At 46.6% G+C, this 15,290-nt stretch overlaps 1 protein-coding gene across 2 annotated transcripts; it reads left to right on the forward strand.

Annotated features, from left to right (window-relative positions):
• Positions 1-63: 63 nt before the first annotated feature.
• LOC118087851 (ras-related protein ORAB-1) lies at positions 64-14,176 on the forward strand. 2 transcript variants are annotated; one of them, XM_035120881.3, is made up of 7 exons: positions 64-2,966; positions 4,825-4,947; positions 5,275-5,347; positions 7,351-7,446; positions 8,196-8,291; positions 9,720-9,851; positions 10,541-14,176. In XM_035120881.3, exons 2-7 carry the CDS (start codon positions 4,925-4,927, stop codon positions 10,760-10,762), a joined length of 642 nt encoding a protein of 213 aa, XP_034976772.2. In that variant the 5' UTR covers positions 64-2,966; positions 4,825-4,924; the 3' UTR covers positions 10,763-14,176. The 2 variants fall into 2 exon arrangements, with proteins under 2 accessions (XP_034976772.2, XP_088528988.1); XM_088672862.1 differs by having other exon boundaries at positions 4,828-4,947.
• Positions 14,177-15,290: the final 1,114 nt, after the last annotated feature.

The raw sequence follows: 15,290 nt of genomic DNA on the forward strand, positions 1-15,290 counted from the left end.
CAGGTCAGGTTTCCTCTCTTCTCTGGCTGGCAGCAGCTCTTGAGGGATTTGGGGGGGGGGGTGTCACGCAGAAATGGTTCTTTCCCATCACTTGGTACCTGGTGCTTTGGGTTGAAGCAACTCCCCTGTTTCAGCTTTGGGACTTCTTCATTTAGAGCAGGCATCCCCAAACTGCGGCCCTCCAGATGTTTTGGCCTACAACTCCCATGATCCCTAGCTAACAGGACCAGTGGTCGGGGAAGATGGGAATTGTAGTACAAAACATCTGGAGGGCCGAAGTTTGGGGATGCCTGATTTAGAGCCAAAGGAAGAGGTGACATAACAGAGGTGTATAAAATTATGAACAGCATTGTGAATGAGGACAGAAAGAAGTTTTTCCTCCCTCTCTTGGAACCCTAAAAGCTCATGGGCATCCATTAGAACTGGGTGCTGGACTAAATGGGCCACTGGCCTGATCCAGCAGGCTCTTCTTGTGCGCTTGAGAAAAGGGATGCGTTGCCAGATTGAGACCTTCTGCATGCAGAACAAGGGTGGCTCTGCCGCTGAGCCAGGCGTCTCGCTCTCTCCATTATGTTTCCTACATCTTTGCTGCTCTTGGTCTACTTGCTGCATTTATACACTGTCTCCTTTCCGGATCAGCATGCTGATCTTAGGATCAGGCCCAGCTCAGGCATCGTAAAAAAAAGGAACAAGACAATTGATAAATATGCACAGACGCAGCTAGAGCCCCTTCTTCATATGCTTTGCTGAGCTACATAAAAATAAGTGGTGTGTTGTTCTTTTAGGGGGAAACTTGCAGTTGAGAATCTCGTGCAAAGCAGCTGTGCAGGGAGAAGGAAGGTATCCTGACAGACAGAAAAAGGGGTCCCATCAACCAGATGATACTAGGGGGCAGCATGTTAAAGACAACACAAACCTCTTTTATCTGGTACTAACTGTTGCCAGAGCAAATACTTTTATATGCAAAGAGCCCCACATGTCAGCTGCTAGTCAGCAGGAGACGTGTGATGAACAGCAACTACACAAAGTATTCATGGTATGCTCTGGTACCGTCTTTCCCCTTTTTTAAGACACCGTCTTATAACTTTTTTTCCTCAAAAAAACACAGGGTGGCTTACTTTCGGTGGGATGTCTTATTTTTTTTATTACCGGTACAGTTTTTACAGCTCAGGGCGCTGGCTCAGGGCGCTGCTCGGTTCTCTTGAGTGCTCGGCGCTGCAGCAGCCACTGGTTCCGGGTGGCGGGGCAGCAGGCATCCTAGGCCGGGCCAGGCAGAGGCCGCTGGCTCAGGCGCTCCGCCTGCCGCTGCAGGGCGCTCCAAGCTCCTTGGCCAGGCCAGGCAAGGAAGAAGCAGTGAGCCCAGCGGTGGCGACAAGCACAGAAGCGGCAGGGCGGCGATGGACGAGAAGGCGGAGCGCGGGGATGCAGCCAGCAAGGCGGGAGCACGATCAGCTGTTAAGCGGAGCTCTTGGAGCGCCACTTCAGAGCTGATCGCGCTCCTGCAGTGCCAGCTGCATGGAGTGACTCTGAGTGGAGGTGCCTGTGGGGGTTGGTTTCCGCGGAGCGGAAGTATGGCTTATTTTGGGGGTATGTCTTATATTTCTCAAATGCTTAAAAACCCTGCCATGGCTTACTTTCTGACTACGTATTAAAAAAGGGGAAACAGGGTACAAACCATGAAAAAATTTGCTGGGGCATACATTTCCCCGAGAGTTCCTCGTGCCAGGCAAGAACTCAGATCTTTGTCTCATTAAGAGGCCAAAACATCTCCCCTCACTGAACTGTTGCAGCCTTTCTGGAAAGCTGGGCACAGAATTATAAATTTTTGATGACACCATTAGCAGACTTTCATCCAAGGTGCATCTTTTGTTCACCATTAGCAAATCTGCAGCCAAATCCAACTCGGGGGACAAAACCTGAGAAAGCCTGCATCGTCCAAGCAATGCCTCTTAGCCCAACTGTCCTGCAGACAAGAATCGCACCTCTTGCCCCAAAAGCGCACTAATGTGTGCATGTGTACAGCACACACACACGCCCACCCTTTACGTCATTATAACATTTGAGAAATACCTCAATACAAGATCGTAGCTCTGTATTGCTGTATTGTTTTTAATATGCTGTATTGTTTTTAATATTCGGTTGGAAGCTGCCCAGAGTGGCTGGGGAAACCCAGCCAAATGGGCGGGGTATAAATAAATTATTATTATTATTATTATTATTATTATTATTATTATTATTATTAATCCATGCTAATGGATGTGTTTCTGTATGGAGTCATTAAATGCAGATCACAACCACTCATAAACATGCCCTGAAACTCCACCCTGTGAGTAACCATGACAAGATGTTAAGCGATATTCATGACACGCCAGTATTTGCCCTGTATTTCCCCTTCAAGCCCACAGGCACCCAGCCCACCCCCCTGCCCTGCTACCCCTACCATTTCTCCTGCAGGGACCCCTCCTCCCTCTTTGCAGATCCAGCCCCCCCCTGCAAGATTATAGATACCAGCAGGCCAGTCCTCCCGGCATCATCAGATGATGTCATCTCTAACAGCTGGCCAATAGGGGAGCCCCCAGCTGGGAGCATCTTTGCTGCAAGACAGGAGGGCTGGGGAGGGAGCAAAACCAGCTGCTGGGGAAAACTGGGGGGGGCAGGGAGGGTAGGGTGGGGAGCTCCTTTGTTTCTCTTCCCTTTGAGGCAGCAATCCCACTGCTCTGTAAATCCAACCTGGACTCTCCTCGGGCGGCTGGCTTTGACACTGCAGGTCCTAAGATATCCACCTGCGGCAGGAGGTCATTCCTCACTCTCCAGCGGATATTTCAGGAAAGGATTGGTCTCCCCCAGATTCTTTAAAAGAAGACACTTTGCCCATCCTCTTGCCTCTGCAGAGCCAGACACTCCGAACTGGACTGCACCTGCTTCAGCTAGGAAAACACAGAATCCAAGGCCGCAGAGCACGGAAGGTACATTTCCTCTTATCAACCTTCGTATCAGCATCATATTACCTTTATTCTAGAGCAGGGAGATAAATGAGGGTGGGGGTGGGGAGGGGAGAGAACAAGAAGGGAACAAGCAGGGTGGGTTTCCAGGAAGGATCATGCAGAAGAAACTGGGAGACATTTTACTGCATAGCTACCAGCTTGTGAGGTATAAGACAGCCAAAGGCTTCCAGCGGGCAGATTAAGGGAACAAAGTGTGTTTCTGTGAATGTGAATGGATATGCCAGCAATGTTGCTGGCCTTCTTTCAAGAGACGTCATTTTAAAAAATATTGCTCTTACCCTGGCAATTAGATTTGGGACTCATTTTATTGGGGGGGGGGAGGTAGAGTCAGAAATAAATCTTTTTGCAGATTCATATCCAGCGGTGCCGAGTATGATTTGCAAACATCCGCTGAAACACTCCCCCAAGTTGGGCCCAATTTTTGACAAATCTGAACATCTCTGTCAGATTCATGTCCCCCCCCAGACTGAAAAATCCCTGGACTGACCAAAAATCTGCTTCACATGTTTCTATCCTACCTCCCCACCTCCCCCCCCCCAAAAGGTTTTGCCCTTAAAAGATTGTGGAGTCTCAGCAAACTGTCAACTTGCCAGGATTTCTTTTCTTAGCTAAGGCAGAAGAATTAAGGCATCACCACCAATCGTATATTGTATTTCAGTAAACACTAGCTGTTTGCATGGATGTGAAACAAGGAGTAACTCAGGTTAAACAAGGAAGAGCAATCGGTGTCTTAACAGTGAAAATGACACAGCCCAGTAACAACTTTGTGCACATCTTAATCAAACTGGTCTGATAGTTTTTGCTCTTCCTAGGGAGGGTTCCCTGGGAACTGTAGTTTTGTGACAGGGGGTGGGATGGCTAGGGAACTCTGCCTGTTATTGCAGCGGACTACCAATCCCATAATCCTTTGACAGAAGCCATGACAGTTAACACTGTTATAAAACTATTATGGTTTGTTGTTGTACAGAAAGGCCATTGGAGAGTAGCCCTTTATTGTGGGGAGGTTTCATAGGCATGAGGCAGCTTCACCCATCCAATGCACAATGGGAATTGAAACAAGACCTAATTTGAGCCAGGGCTGATCCTGGAAGAAGCGAAGAGGCTTCTGTGCAGACTGCCTTTCCCTCGTCACAGTAAAGGCCCTGCACATCTGGGAGGAATTAAGAGGATGGGCTCATGACTCGAACTGAGAAAGCCAAAGGCAGGTAAAAGCAGAGGCAGGGAAAGCCACAGGACAGGGCACATTAACTTTTTCAGCAGGGGGGCGGTCCACTGTCCCTCAGACCTTGTGGGGGGCCAGACTATATTGGGGGGGGGAGAATGAACAAATCCCTATGCCCCACAAATAACCCAGAGATGCATTTTGAATAAAAGGACACATTCTACTCATGTAAAAACACACTGTCCGCAGGCCAGATTTAGAAGGCAATTGGGCTGGATCCGGCCCCCAGGCCTTAGTTTGGCTATCTATGTCATTAACCAAGGGTAGAATCAGGCATAATGTAGCACAGCCAACAGGTGGAAAATGCCAGAACATCAAATATTTTGGCGGTTTGACACCCGGCCAAAAAACAGGAAAACAATGTACTTTTAATGGGAAAGACTAACTGGTACCTGTGACAAACGTAAGCAGAACCGAGAACTGAATTAGAAAAAACACTAAAAATGAAAAACACATGACCATTTCGTTTGAGGCACCTTGCACACACGAATCCCACCTTACTTCTCCAAACCCTTTGAATGCATTTAAAAACAACAACAGGGAAAAGTGCAGATTCAAAAATTCTCTGCACAACCAATCTTCTTGTTTATCACACAGCAGACACAAATCAGGGAACTGCAGCCTTCCACACCTGCTTTCTGAGTGCTCAAAGCAGCGGGACACACCTGGTTTTCTGCATGCCTGCCTGCCTGCCGACATGTCAACTATCAGTCCTGAATAGTGAGTATCTAGTGACAAAGGGAGAAGCCTTGTTGGTAAGAGGCTGTCTGCACAGCGAACAACGGAGGGGATGCCAGGTGAAAGGCCATTCTGAAATCATTCCAAATTGAGCACTGGGTATTGGGTGCTCACCCAGGGAGGGAACGCAGCCACCAATAAGAGGCATCACAGACACTGTGGATTAATGACTTCCTATTCATAATTAAAGCTTGCCCCTCTTCTCTTAAGAAGAATGGGGGGGGGGAACCATGTAAGTGGCTCCCTTCAACTGAAACCAATTTATAGTTGCTCACCAAAACGTCTTCCTCTTTTCTATCTTGTCAACAGTGACTACTTGTTTAAGCTGCTGCTGATTGGCGATTCTGGAGTTGGGAAGTCATGCCTCCTGCTACGTTTTGCGGTAAGGCTCTTTGGAAGGGGTGTTCTGGCACTTTGGCTAGGTTTTGCTGAAGTCTCAAAGAAGGGATGAGGCAAGCAGGACTCTTGGCCACATTTTCAACGTCAGGTCTTGCCCCAAGATTTAAAGAGGAAGATGCCTCTGAGCATGCGCAAATCATATAATAATAATAATAATAATAATAATAATAATAATAATAATAATAATGTATTATTTATACCCCGCCCATCTGGCTGGGTTTCCCCAGCCACTCTGGGCAGCTTCCAACAGAATTTTAAAATACAATAATCTATTAAACATTAAAAGCTTCCCTAAACAGGGCTGCCTTCAGGTGTTTTCTAAAAGTCTGGTAGTTGTTTTTCTCTTTGACATCTGGTGGGAGGGCGTTCCACAAGGCGGGTGCCACTACTGAGAAGGCCCTCTGCCTGATTCCCTGTAACTTGACTTCTTGCTGCGAGGGAACCGCCAGAAGGCCCTTGGTGCTGGACCTCAGTGTCCGGGCAGAACGATGGGGGTGGAGACGCTCCTTCAGGTATACTGGACCGAAGCCGTTTAGGGCTTTAAAGGTCAGCACCAACACTTTGAATTGTGCTCGGAAATGCACTGGGAGCCAATGTAGGTCTTTCAGGACCGGTGTTATATGGTCTCGGCGGCTGCTCTCAGTCACCAGTCTAGCTGCCGCATTCTGGATTAGTTGTAGTTTCCGGGTCACCTTCAAAGGTAGCCCCACATAAAGCACATTGCAGTAGTCCAAGCGAAAGATAACTAGAGCATGCACCACTCTGGCGAGACAGTCTGCGGGCAGGTGGGGTCTCAGCCTGCGTTTATTTTAGAAATACTGTAAAGCTCCTTTATTTGGCCAGCCAGACTATTGGGTCCCATACTGTCTACATTGAGCCTCAGCCAAGGGTCTTTCCTATCACCTGCTCCCAAGTGCTAGGACTTACTCTAGCCTGAGTACAGCACCCAACCACCTAGTCAATGCAAACCACAGAAGTCACAAGCTGTGCCACAGAACAAACTTACAAACAGCTCCAGACCAAGGGAAAGGAACACAAAAATAAAACACCAAGCTAATTTTGATCGGTGGTGGTGGTAGTGAGGGGAATCTGCGACCTAGGCTGCCACCTGTTCTTCATCAGTGTGCTTGGCTTAACAGAGATATGCTCCAGGTGAGCCTTTTTGAATGGTGTTATCCCATCCCATGTCAAAAAAAGTTTCCTGGGGCACTTCCAGGAAGGAGCCTTATACTGTGAACAGGTCATAAAGATCTAGTTTTTCCTTGTTCAGGCTTGGTACGTTAGCTCCCATCCACCTCCATTTTAGATAGCAAATACTATTCTGTCTCTTTTTGTCCACATTAGTGAGTGGAGCTTAACAAGAATGGAGGTGTGCTGTGATTTGTGGGGTTGTTGGTTTTTTTAAAGAAATCCCCTCCTACCCTGAAATTTCAGACTTTGAATTCCCCCGATTTTTCATTTTAGTGTTAGTATCGCCATGAAGGTAGCCAAGGAAACTGAACTGGCAATCAGGAGATATAGTGGTACAAGTGCTGGACTAAGACCTGGAAAGTTTGGGTTCAAATCCCCACTCTGTCATAAAACTCACTGGGTGACCTTGGGCCAGTCACTGCATCTGAGCCTAACCTACCTCACAGGGCTGTTGCAGGAGGAGGGGGGGGGGAACACATGCCACCTTAAGCTCCATGGAGGAAAAGGTGGGATACAAATGCAATGAATAATAGTGGGGTGGGTGTCAAGGTAAGAGACAGACCTTGTAAAGAGACAGACCACTGGTCCATCTACCTTCACTGACACAGGAAGGGCTATCCAAGATTTGAGGCAGAAGTCTTTCTCAACTCTACCTGGAGATGCCACCATGGAAAGAAGATGCTCTACCTCTTCACTATCTTACAATTTCTTGACTTACAAACACACTCAGGCACAGCACATTATCTCAGCAGAATAGCACTACTCACATGCACACTTTCTCTTCTTCTTCTCTAGGATGACACCTACACAGACAGTTACATCAGTACCATCGGCGTGGACTTCAAAATCCGGACAATAGAGTTGGAGGGAAGGACCATTAAGCTGCAGATTGTAAGTATATCCACAGGGCTCTGGAAACAGGAGGTTGGAAACTGAGCCTCCTGGATTCTCTCCCTGCGGTACAGGTTGCAATGGCCAAGAGGAACAGCAGCAGCAGAAAGCTCTTGTACCTTAAACAGCTGCACAGAATCTAGAATCACAGCAGGTGCAGCTTTTTCTTATCCATCTTGACAAATTGTTCCACTCAGTCACTTGTAATTAAGGACCCCATAAAAACACCTTGAATGTTCGGTGAAATGACAACTTTCCAGTGGAAGTTTTGACATTCTTTAAAAGCAGTCTTAGGAGTTGCTTCAAATGCTACATTCGCTGACAGGTCCAAGGGATGAATCCAAGGAAAACAGTGTGCTGAAATATACAGTATGTGTATTTATGTAAATGCTATGGCAATTGGATATACATGCATTAAAACAGACCTATGACAACTTCCCCTAGTATATAATTACCATAGCTGCCAAGTTATCCCTTTTTTAAGGGATTTTCCCTTATGCTGAATAGGCTTCCTCGCGAGAAAAGGGAAAATTTGGCAGCTATGGTAATTACACACACATATATATTTGCATGCAATTCACCTTGTATACAATGCAGTGGGAAACGAAGCCAATGTTAAGTTCCATTTCGGTTTCACTCATTTGATCATACTCTTAATACATTCTCTTGATGAAAACCGAGTCACATTTCTAACACTGCCCACTAGAAGGCAGCACTGACCAGAACAAACACATTTCTTTGCCCCACAGTGGGATACTGCAGGGCAGGAGCGCTTCCGAACAATCACGTCCAGCTATTATCGAGGTGCACATGGCATCATCATTGTATACGATGTGACAGACCAGGTAAGTTGAACAGAGAACAGCTTTTCATTCAAGAAAGGCAGGGGGGAGACACTACACCTTAGGTAGGACCTGCCCCTGAGGGCAACTGTGACCATCACAACACAGAATCATAGAATTGTAGAGTTGGAAGGGACCCGAAGGGTCATCTAGCTCAGCCCCTTGCAATGTAGGGTACCTTATCCCTTGATAAGATACATGGCAGCAAGAAAAGCAGCTGTCCCAGCCAGCTACCTTGGGCCACCAGTAATGGAGGCCAAATGCCAGACTCCCACAAAAATTCACTACCACAAGGTGCAGCAATGTCCACCCCACTAACTTAGATAGGTTTAGAAGCGGATATGATAGATTCCCCTTTTAAAGACAGAAGGAGAGCTTTATGGAATGTTCCATAAACCTCCATGTTATGGCTCCTCTTTTCAGAGGCGAAATGACACTAAGCATCATTTGCTTGAAATCATCAGCAGAGGACATTTATTGCCCAGTTTGTGGGCTTCCAAGGGGCACCTGATTGGCCACAGTAAGGGAACAGGATGCTGGACTGATGAATTTTGGTCCAAACCAGCAGGGCTCTTTTTATTGCCACCAGAAAGTTCTCTTACCAAGCCCCATGTAATGAATAAAGGTAGCACTGAGAATGCATCCATATAATTTAATAGCACACATTTTTAATTAACCTTCCTGCTCCATCTATCTCAGTGTTACTGAGATACTAAGAGAGGCAGCCGACATCACCTTGCCGACAAAGGTCCGTATAGTTAAAGCTATGGTTTTCCCAGTAGTGATGTATGGAAGTGAGAGCTGGACCATAAAGAAGGCTGATCGCCGAAGAATTGATGCTTTTGAATTATGGTGCTGGAGGAGACTCTTGAGAGTCCCATGGACTGCAAGAAGATCAAACCTATCCATTCTTAAGGAAATCAGCCCTGAGTGCTCCCTGGAAGGACAGATCGTGAAGCTGAGGCTCCAATACTTTGGCCACCTCATGAGAAGAGAACAATCCTTGGAAAAGACCCTGATGTTGGGAAAGATTGAGGGCACTAGGAGAAGGGGACGACAGAGGACAAGATGGTTGGACAGTGTTCTCGAAGCTACGAACATGAGTTTGACCAAACTGCGGGAGGCAGTGCAAGACAGGAGTGCCTGGCGTGCTCTGGTCCATGGGGTCACGAAGAGTCGGACACGACTAAACGACTAAACAACAACAACAACAACAAGAGAGGCAGAGAATTAACTTTTGGAAAGCATCCCTACCTAATCACCTGGAAGGGATTCTTGCTCACCATAGGAGACTAGGCAAGCAGCTATGAACAATATGGTTAGGGAAGAAGAGGAGTTTCAGCAAACATGAGGCCAGAGTAGCTCACTGCTGCTGCTACCCACATACTTAAACGAACCACTTATCTGACCTTTGTTCCTGCTCCTTTCCAGGATTCATTCAACAACATGCATCTCTGGCTGGAGGAAATCAACCGCTATGCCAGTGAGAACGTCAACAAATTGATCGTGGGAAACAAGAGCGACCTCACGAGCAAGAAAGCAGTGGATTACACTGCAGCCAAGGTGCATAAATAGGGGGAAGGGAAGGGCCTGCATCAAATCAGCTTTTACCCTTAAATTGCTGAGAAAGCAATTTCACCTTCAGTGAAACTAGCTGCATTCGCACTCTTTCATTTTCATTCATTCTTTGTTGTCTCCCCAACTCCTGAAGGAGATTTTAGATTGTAAATTTCTTGATACAAGAACCTAAGCAATAAACATATTGCTCATGTTATTTCATAAACTGCAATGGTGCTAGATCAAAAAGCCAGCTTCTACCTTAAGAAAAGCTGGGCAGCAGAGAGAGGGATCAGTCACGTACTGATAGTCTCCTCTTGTTCTCTTTCGGTTCACCCCATACTATTACTATTTCTACTAATAATTTTACTATTTGTACCCTGCCCATTTGATTGGGCAGCTAATAGCTACCAGGGCTGCAACATTTATTTAACAAGTTTATTTAGTTATTTTTAAAAATGTACAAACCAAGCTTTCTGTAAAAACGGATTCCAGGGCGCTACAAAAAGAAATCTAAAATTACAGAAATGCATTAAACAGAATAACATTTATTTGTTATGGAAAACAACAGAGTCTCTTGTGACATGTTAAGAGATTCTTAGTTGCTTTTGCTGCAAAAGGCTCAGCATGGCTACCTCTCTGCAGATCATCTCTGAGTCTTCATTGTTGTTTTGTCTCGACCTCCTTGCACACAGGAATACGCAGACTCCCTTGGGGTGCCCTTCCTGGAGACGAGTGCGAAAAACGCCACCAATGTCGAACAGGCCTTCCTCACCATGGCGGCAGAGATCAAGAACCGGGTGAGCAGCGGCCCCACCCAGAACGACAGCCATAAGTCCAACCTCCACATCCAGAGCGGCCCCCTGAGGCAAGAAGGGCCTGGCCAGGGAGAAGATGGCGGAGGAGGCTGTTGCTAAGAGAGCAGCCGCCCAACGAGCGAAGGAGTGGGAGGTTCAAGGAACGCACAAGGGGGAGGGAGCGGTGGTGAGCCTTGGGCCTGCAGAATGGCCAACGACGACTGGACCCCCATTTTCTTCACAGCATCCCAACGTATCTTTACGGACTTGGAATGCACAACAGAACTTCTGCTGGCAAAACAGCCTTGGCCCAATCTGTGTTTGCTTCATCCTGTTTCCCTGACTTTGGAGCTGTCCTATCTTTTCCTATTTAGCAACCACCCCCTGACCTGACCTGCTGTACCATCACACACATACAGCCCCGTTTCCTTCTCTTAGCAAATCTCCTCCCAGCCCAATGGAACATGGGACCTACCGATTGTCATGCTGCATAGAAAGAGGGAATCAAGGGTAGCAAGGGGACAAAGAGACCCTTAGACCAAATTCATTCACCTAGATTTACCATCATTGTGTGGTTCTGCTTCCACACACACCAAAATGGGCTTCGAAGCAGGCACAGCCGCGCTTTGGAGCATGCAATCAAGATCCCTTGGCAAAGTCTAACAGCCACCACCTCCCCCTCAAGCCTTTCCTGTTAAAAAAAAAAAAATCAGTACTGTATCTAATTGCTGAAGGCTGTTTGACTGACAGAAAGGGTAGGTTTCCACCCTTCTCTCGGCCAACCCTTCCCGCTGCCGTCTCCCCAAAACTCCTGCCTGCTAGCTCTGGGAGCATTACTGCATTACAAACTTACATTAGTCCATGAATCCTGGGGGTCGTAGTTTGGTGAGGGTCAAGAGAAGTTTCTATTCCATAGAGTTCCCCACCAAAGAACTACAGATCCCAGAATTAAGGGGAGAAACTGGAATAACTCTTTAACCTAACTTAAGCATGGAATGCAGCCATTAACAGAGTACACCCACGCCCAACATTTCATGGGTGAAAATACGGACACCGTTGCGCATGCGTAATATGTCTGTTCCGCTACTACAGATCTCTGTCTGGGCTCTCCCCAAACCCAGCAATACACAGATATTGTTGAAGGTTCTCCTCCCCCCGTGTACCTCAAGGCTCATTCATTTATGTTCATGTAACTTAGATAGGGACGCGGGTGGCGCTGTGGGTTAAACCACAGAGCCTAGGGCTTGCCAATCAGAAGGTTGGCGGTTCGAATCCCCGCAATGGGGTGAGCTCCCATTGCTCAGTCCCAGCTCCTGCCAACCTAGCAGTTCGAAAGCACGTCAAAGTGCAAGTAGATAAATAGGTACCGCTCTGGCGGGAAGGTAAACAGCGTTTCCATGTGCTGCCCTGGTTCGCCAGAAGTGGGTTTGTCATGCTGACCACATGACCTGGAAGCTGTACGCCAGCTCCCTCGGCCAATAACGCAAGATGAGTGCCGCAACCGCAGAGTCGGTCACGACTGGACCTAATGGTCAGGGGTCCCTTTTTACCTTTACCTAACTTAGATATCGGTGGGAAGGGCTGAAACTTGAGAAAATCCTAGTCTGCGCACATGTGCTAACTAGTTTAGAGAAGGGGAAAGCGCACTCCCCAAAGCCCAAACAGGGATGATGGTTCACCGTGGGCAGCTACTAGGAAACGGGGACATGCAACCCACCTGCCAGGGTATGGTGTGTGATTTTCAACCTCATGGCGACGCAACAGTAACCCCATGCCTGCAACAGGTCAGAAGTCCAGGGTAACAAGATTTAACATTTTCAAAAATCCACTTGCCTTTTGGAGGGTTTGCAGGCCTTATGGTGCTCCTAACACCGACAGCATCAAGAAATGGTAGCAATCAACTCTCGTTGGCAGAGCACAATGTCTAACTCCTCTCTCTCTCTCTCTCTCTCTCTCTCCATTTTGCCCTCAAGGGTTGCAATGCTAATTTGCCCTTTATTGAAATAAGTAGGTTGGCAAGTTTTCTATCCATCCAACATACACGCATAGTAGTATGTATGTTGGTACCCTACTGATTTATCTGTCACTCTGGAAAATACTGAAAAACTGAAAGGTGTTAAGAGAGAGCAAGCCTCTAGTCCTCATGGATGTGAAATATACAAAGCTCCAAAAGGTAGGAGCCCCAGGGCTTATGGGAAGGGAGCTGCGGTCCTATCTGGTTCCCTATTTCCCTTCTCCACATACCTCTTTTCCATGCAATCCTGATTTCAATACCTCTGCACTAATTTTGAGGCCATATTCCTCACCGCCACAGATGAACATCAACAGGAGGCGAGGACTTTCCCACTGTCAATGGGAAATATTGAAATCAAACTGCCCAGCATATGAAACATCTGGTGGGACTGAGAAGAGGACCCTGAAGAACATCTGTCCCCATGAGCTCACTTTGCTGCTGTCACCATATTTGGGGGGAGCACAGCCAGGAATCACATAGGCTGTTTTTTTTAAAAAAAGGGCAAAAGCATTCCCCTATAAATGTATGTATGTGTGTCTGGTTTTTTTGTTTGTTTGTTTTTTTGCTTTTTTAAAAACCGTGAACTGCTTAGAGAACAAACAGGGTTGAAAATATTTTGAAGTAAACTTCACTTCTCTCCTTGCCCTGGGTGTCTCACCCAAAACCAAATTTCTCTTTTAACAGAAAGGATTTGTCAACCGGACTAAATGCAGAACCAAGCAAATGCTCACGTTTATAATTCTGCTATTTGAAGAGCAGAATTCAGCATGAATTCCTCCAGAACTTGGATGGGGGGCAGGGGTATAAAACGAGGGCAAGGGTTTCGTGTGTTTCTGGACTGCGTCACATCTTATGAAAGCTGAAAGCGTTGCTGGATGTAATTTGTCTGATTAAAAGCTTGACAGGGTGCAGATTAAAACAGAAAACAGCTCACTGATTAAATGGAGTGATCCATCTGAACTCTCTTGGGACACTGGGAAACAGAGGGCCTGATTTCTGGCCGCAGCCTCTGAGCTTAGCCCCAGTGGAGGTCACAGGTCTGCCAGCATAACAGATGAAGGACAAAAGTGCAGGGTTTCAGAGTTGCTGTATTTGATGTTTTGAACTGTACACTGCCCTGGGAGTCTTATGCTGAAAGGCAGCCTAGAAACAGATCGATGCTGGCAAGGTCCTCTCCAGCTACACAGCCCCTTTTTCGATGCTTCTTCTTCTTAATTTATGAATTATAAACTCACCAGTCTCAAGGTGATTGTAAACATACCATTTTGACATGAAGCAGTATAAAAATAAATGAACAAGTTGAAAAAGCTTTTTTAAAAACAAAACGAAAACAAAAAAGACTTCCATTGTTTCCAGAAAGTACAAAGAGCAGGTGTGGGGGTGCCTGTCCTACCTCAATGGGGAAGCTGTTATGGCGATCATTGGGATGCTGCCATTGTGACTCATGGCCATTGATAAATAAATGTGAGCAAGGGAGGAGAGAGGTCAGGGACATCTAAAAGCTCACCAGGCACAGAGATGTTTCAGGATATACCATTTCTGGAAAACAATTCCCAGTCTTTTAAATACTCTTTAATATAGGATGGGATTTTAACTCATGCCTGGATTTCTTTTGATATTGCCTTTTATCTGATACACTGTTTTACGGTTTGCATTTTAAACCTTGCTATTGTTCACAGCTCCAGACATTTTTATTTTTAAAAAGATATTTGACATTAAATAAATCTATTGGAATTCCCCATGCAGCCTGCTAGAGAATATAAGAAGCCAGGTGCCCCCCCCCCCCGGTGAAATTCACCAGCGAAAGACGGCAGAGCCGAGCCACCCGTCTTGATCCAATTGCACAGGCAGATTCATCTGGGAGGAGGTGGTCCTCAAGACATGGGGATAACAGTAAACTATTTGGCAAGTTCATTGAAAGGATTCCTGCAACATGTGTTGAAAGTATTTTGAAGATTCTAAAGCAAGGGATGGCCTAACTTACGCCACCAGCAAATGTCCTGTCCCTCCACCCTGACTCCACCAATTTTGACACTGGTGACAAAAAGAAAAATGATAATAGAGTGTGCTGCGATGGAGAGAGCCCAAGTTGCCCTGATAAGCAGAGATGGAGCACTAGCCCCCCCGTCCCTAGCTGATCCCCACATAGCAGGGGGGAAGGTTAGCAGGGGCATGGGGGGGCTGTGTGCAAGCATACAAGAGCCTGTGTCCAAGAGTGTGGACTGGCCACATCCACTGCTGGCATGGAGCTCCCAGGGGACTGGCAAAGGATGAATGTGGACCTCATCCTCAGGCCAAAAAATATTAGCCACCATCTGCTCTAAAGCACCATATAAATGTGCTTGTTGTTGTTACTACTGCTACTCATTTCTCACTCATGAGATCACAAACTTCTGAGCCCCTGAAGCTCCAAATCATCACAATCTTATTATTTGTATACCATTTTTCAACAATGGTGCTCAAACCAGTGCATCAGTGTCTGAAATAAGGTCACCAGGACATCTCATTTAGATCAAAGCATTCAGAGTTTGTACAGAAAGCCTGGCAATGCAGTTAACAAGACACGCTAGGTACTATTTTAGAGTAATAGGTAAAGTTCACAGCTTTGCCTCGATTTGCACAAGCAGCCACACA

The sequence above is a fragment of the Zootoca vivipara genome, chromosome 6 (genome assembly GCF_965207765.1).
Source record: "Zootoca vivipara chromosome 6, rZooViv2.hap1.1, whole genome shotgun sequence".
Lineage (NCBI taxonomy): Eukaryota > Metazoa > Chordata > Lepidosauria > Squamata > Lacertidae > Zootoca > Zootoca vivipara.

Coding starts and splice junctions, on each gene's coding strand:
- LOC118087851 (XM_035120881.3), top strand. CDS start 4,925: ATGTCAACTATCAGTCCTGAATA. Junction 7,447..8,195: donor GGACCATTAAGCTGCAGATT/GTAAGTATATCC, acceptor TTTGCCCCACAG/TGGGATACTGCAGGGCAGGA. Junction 8,292..9,719: donor TATACGATGTGACAGACCAG/GTAAGTTGAACA, acceptor GCTCCTTTCCAG/GATTCATTCAACAACATGCA.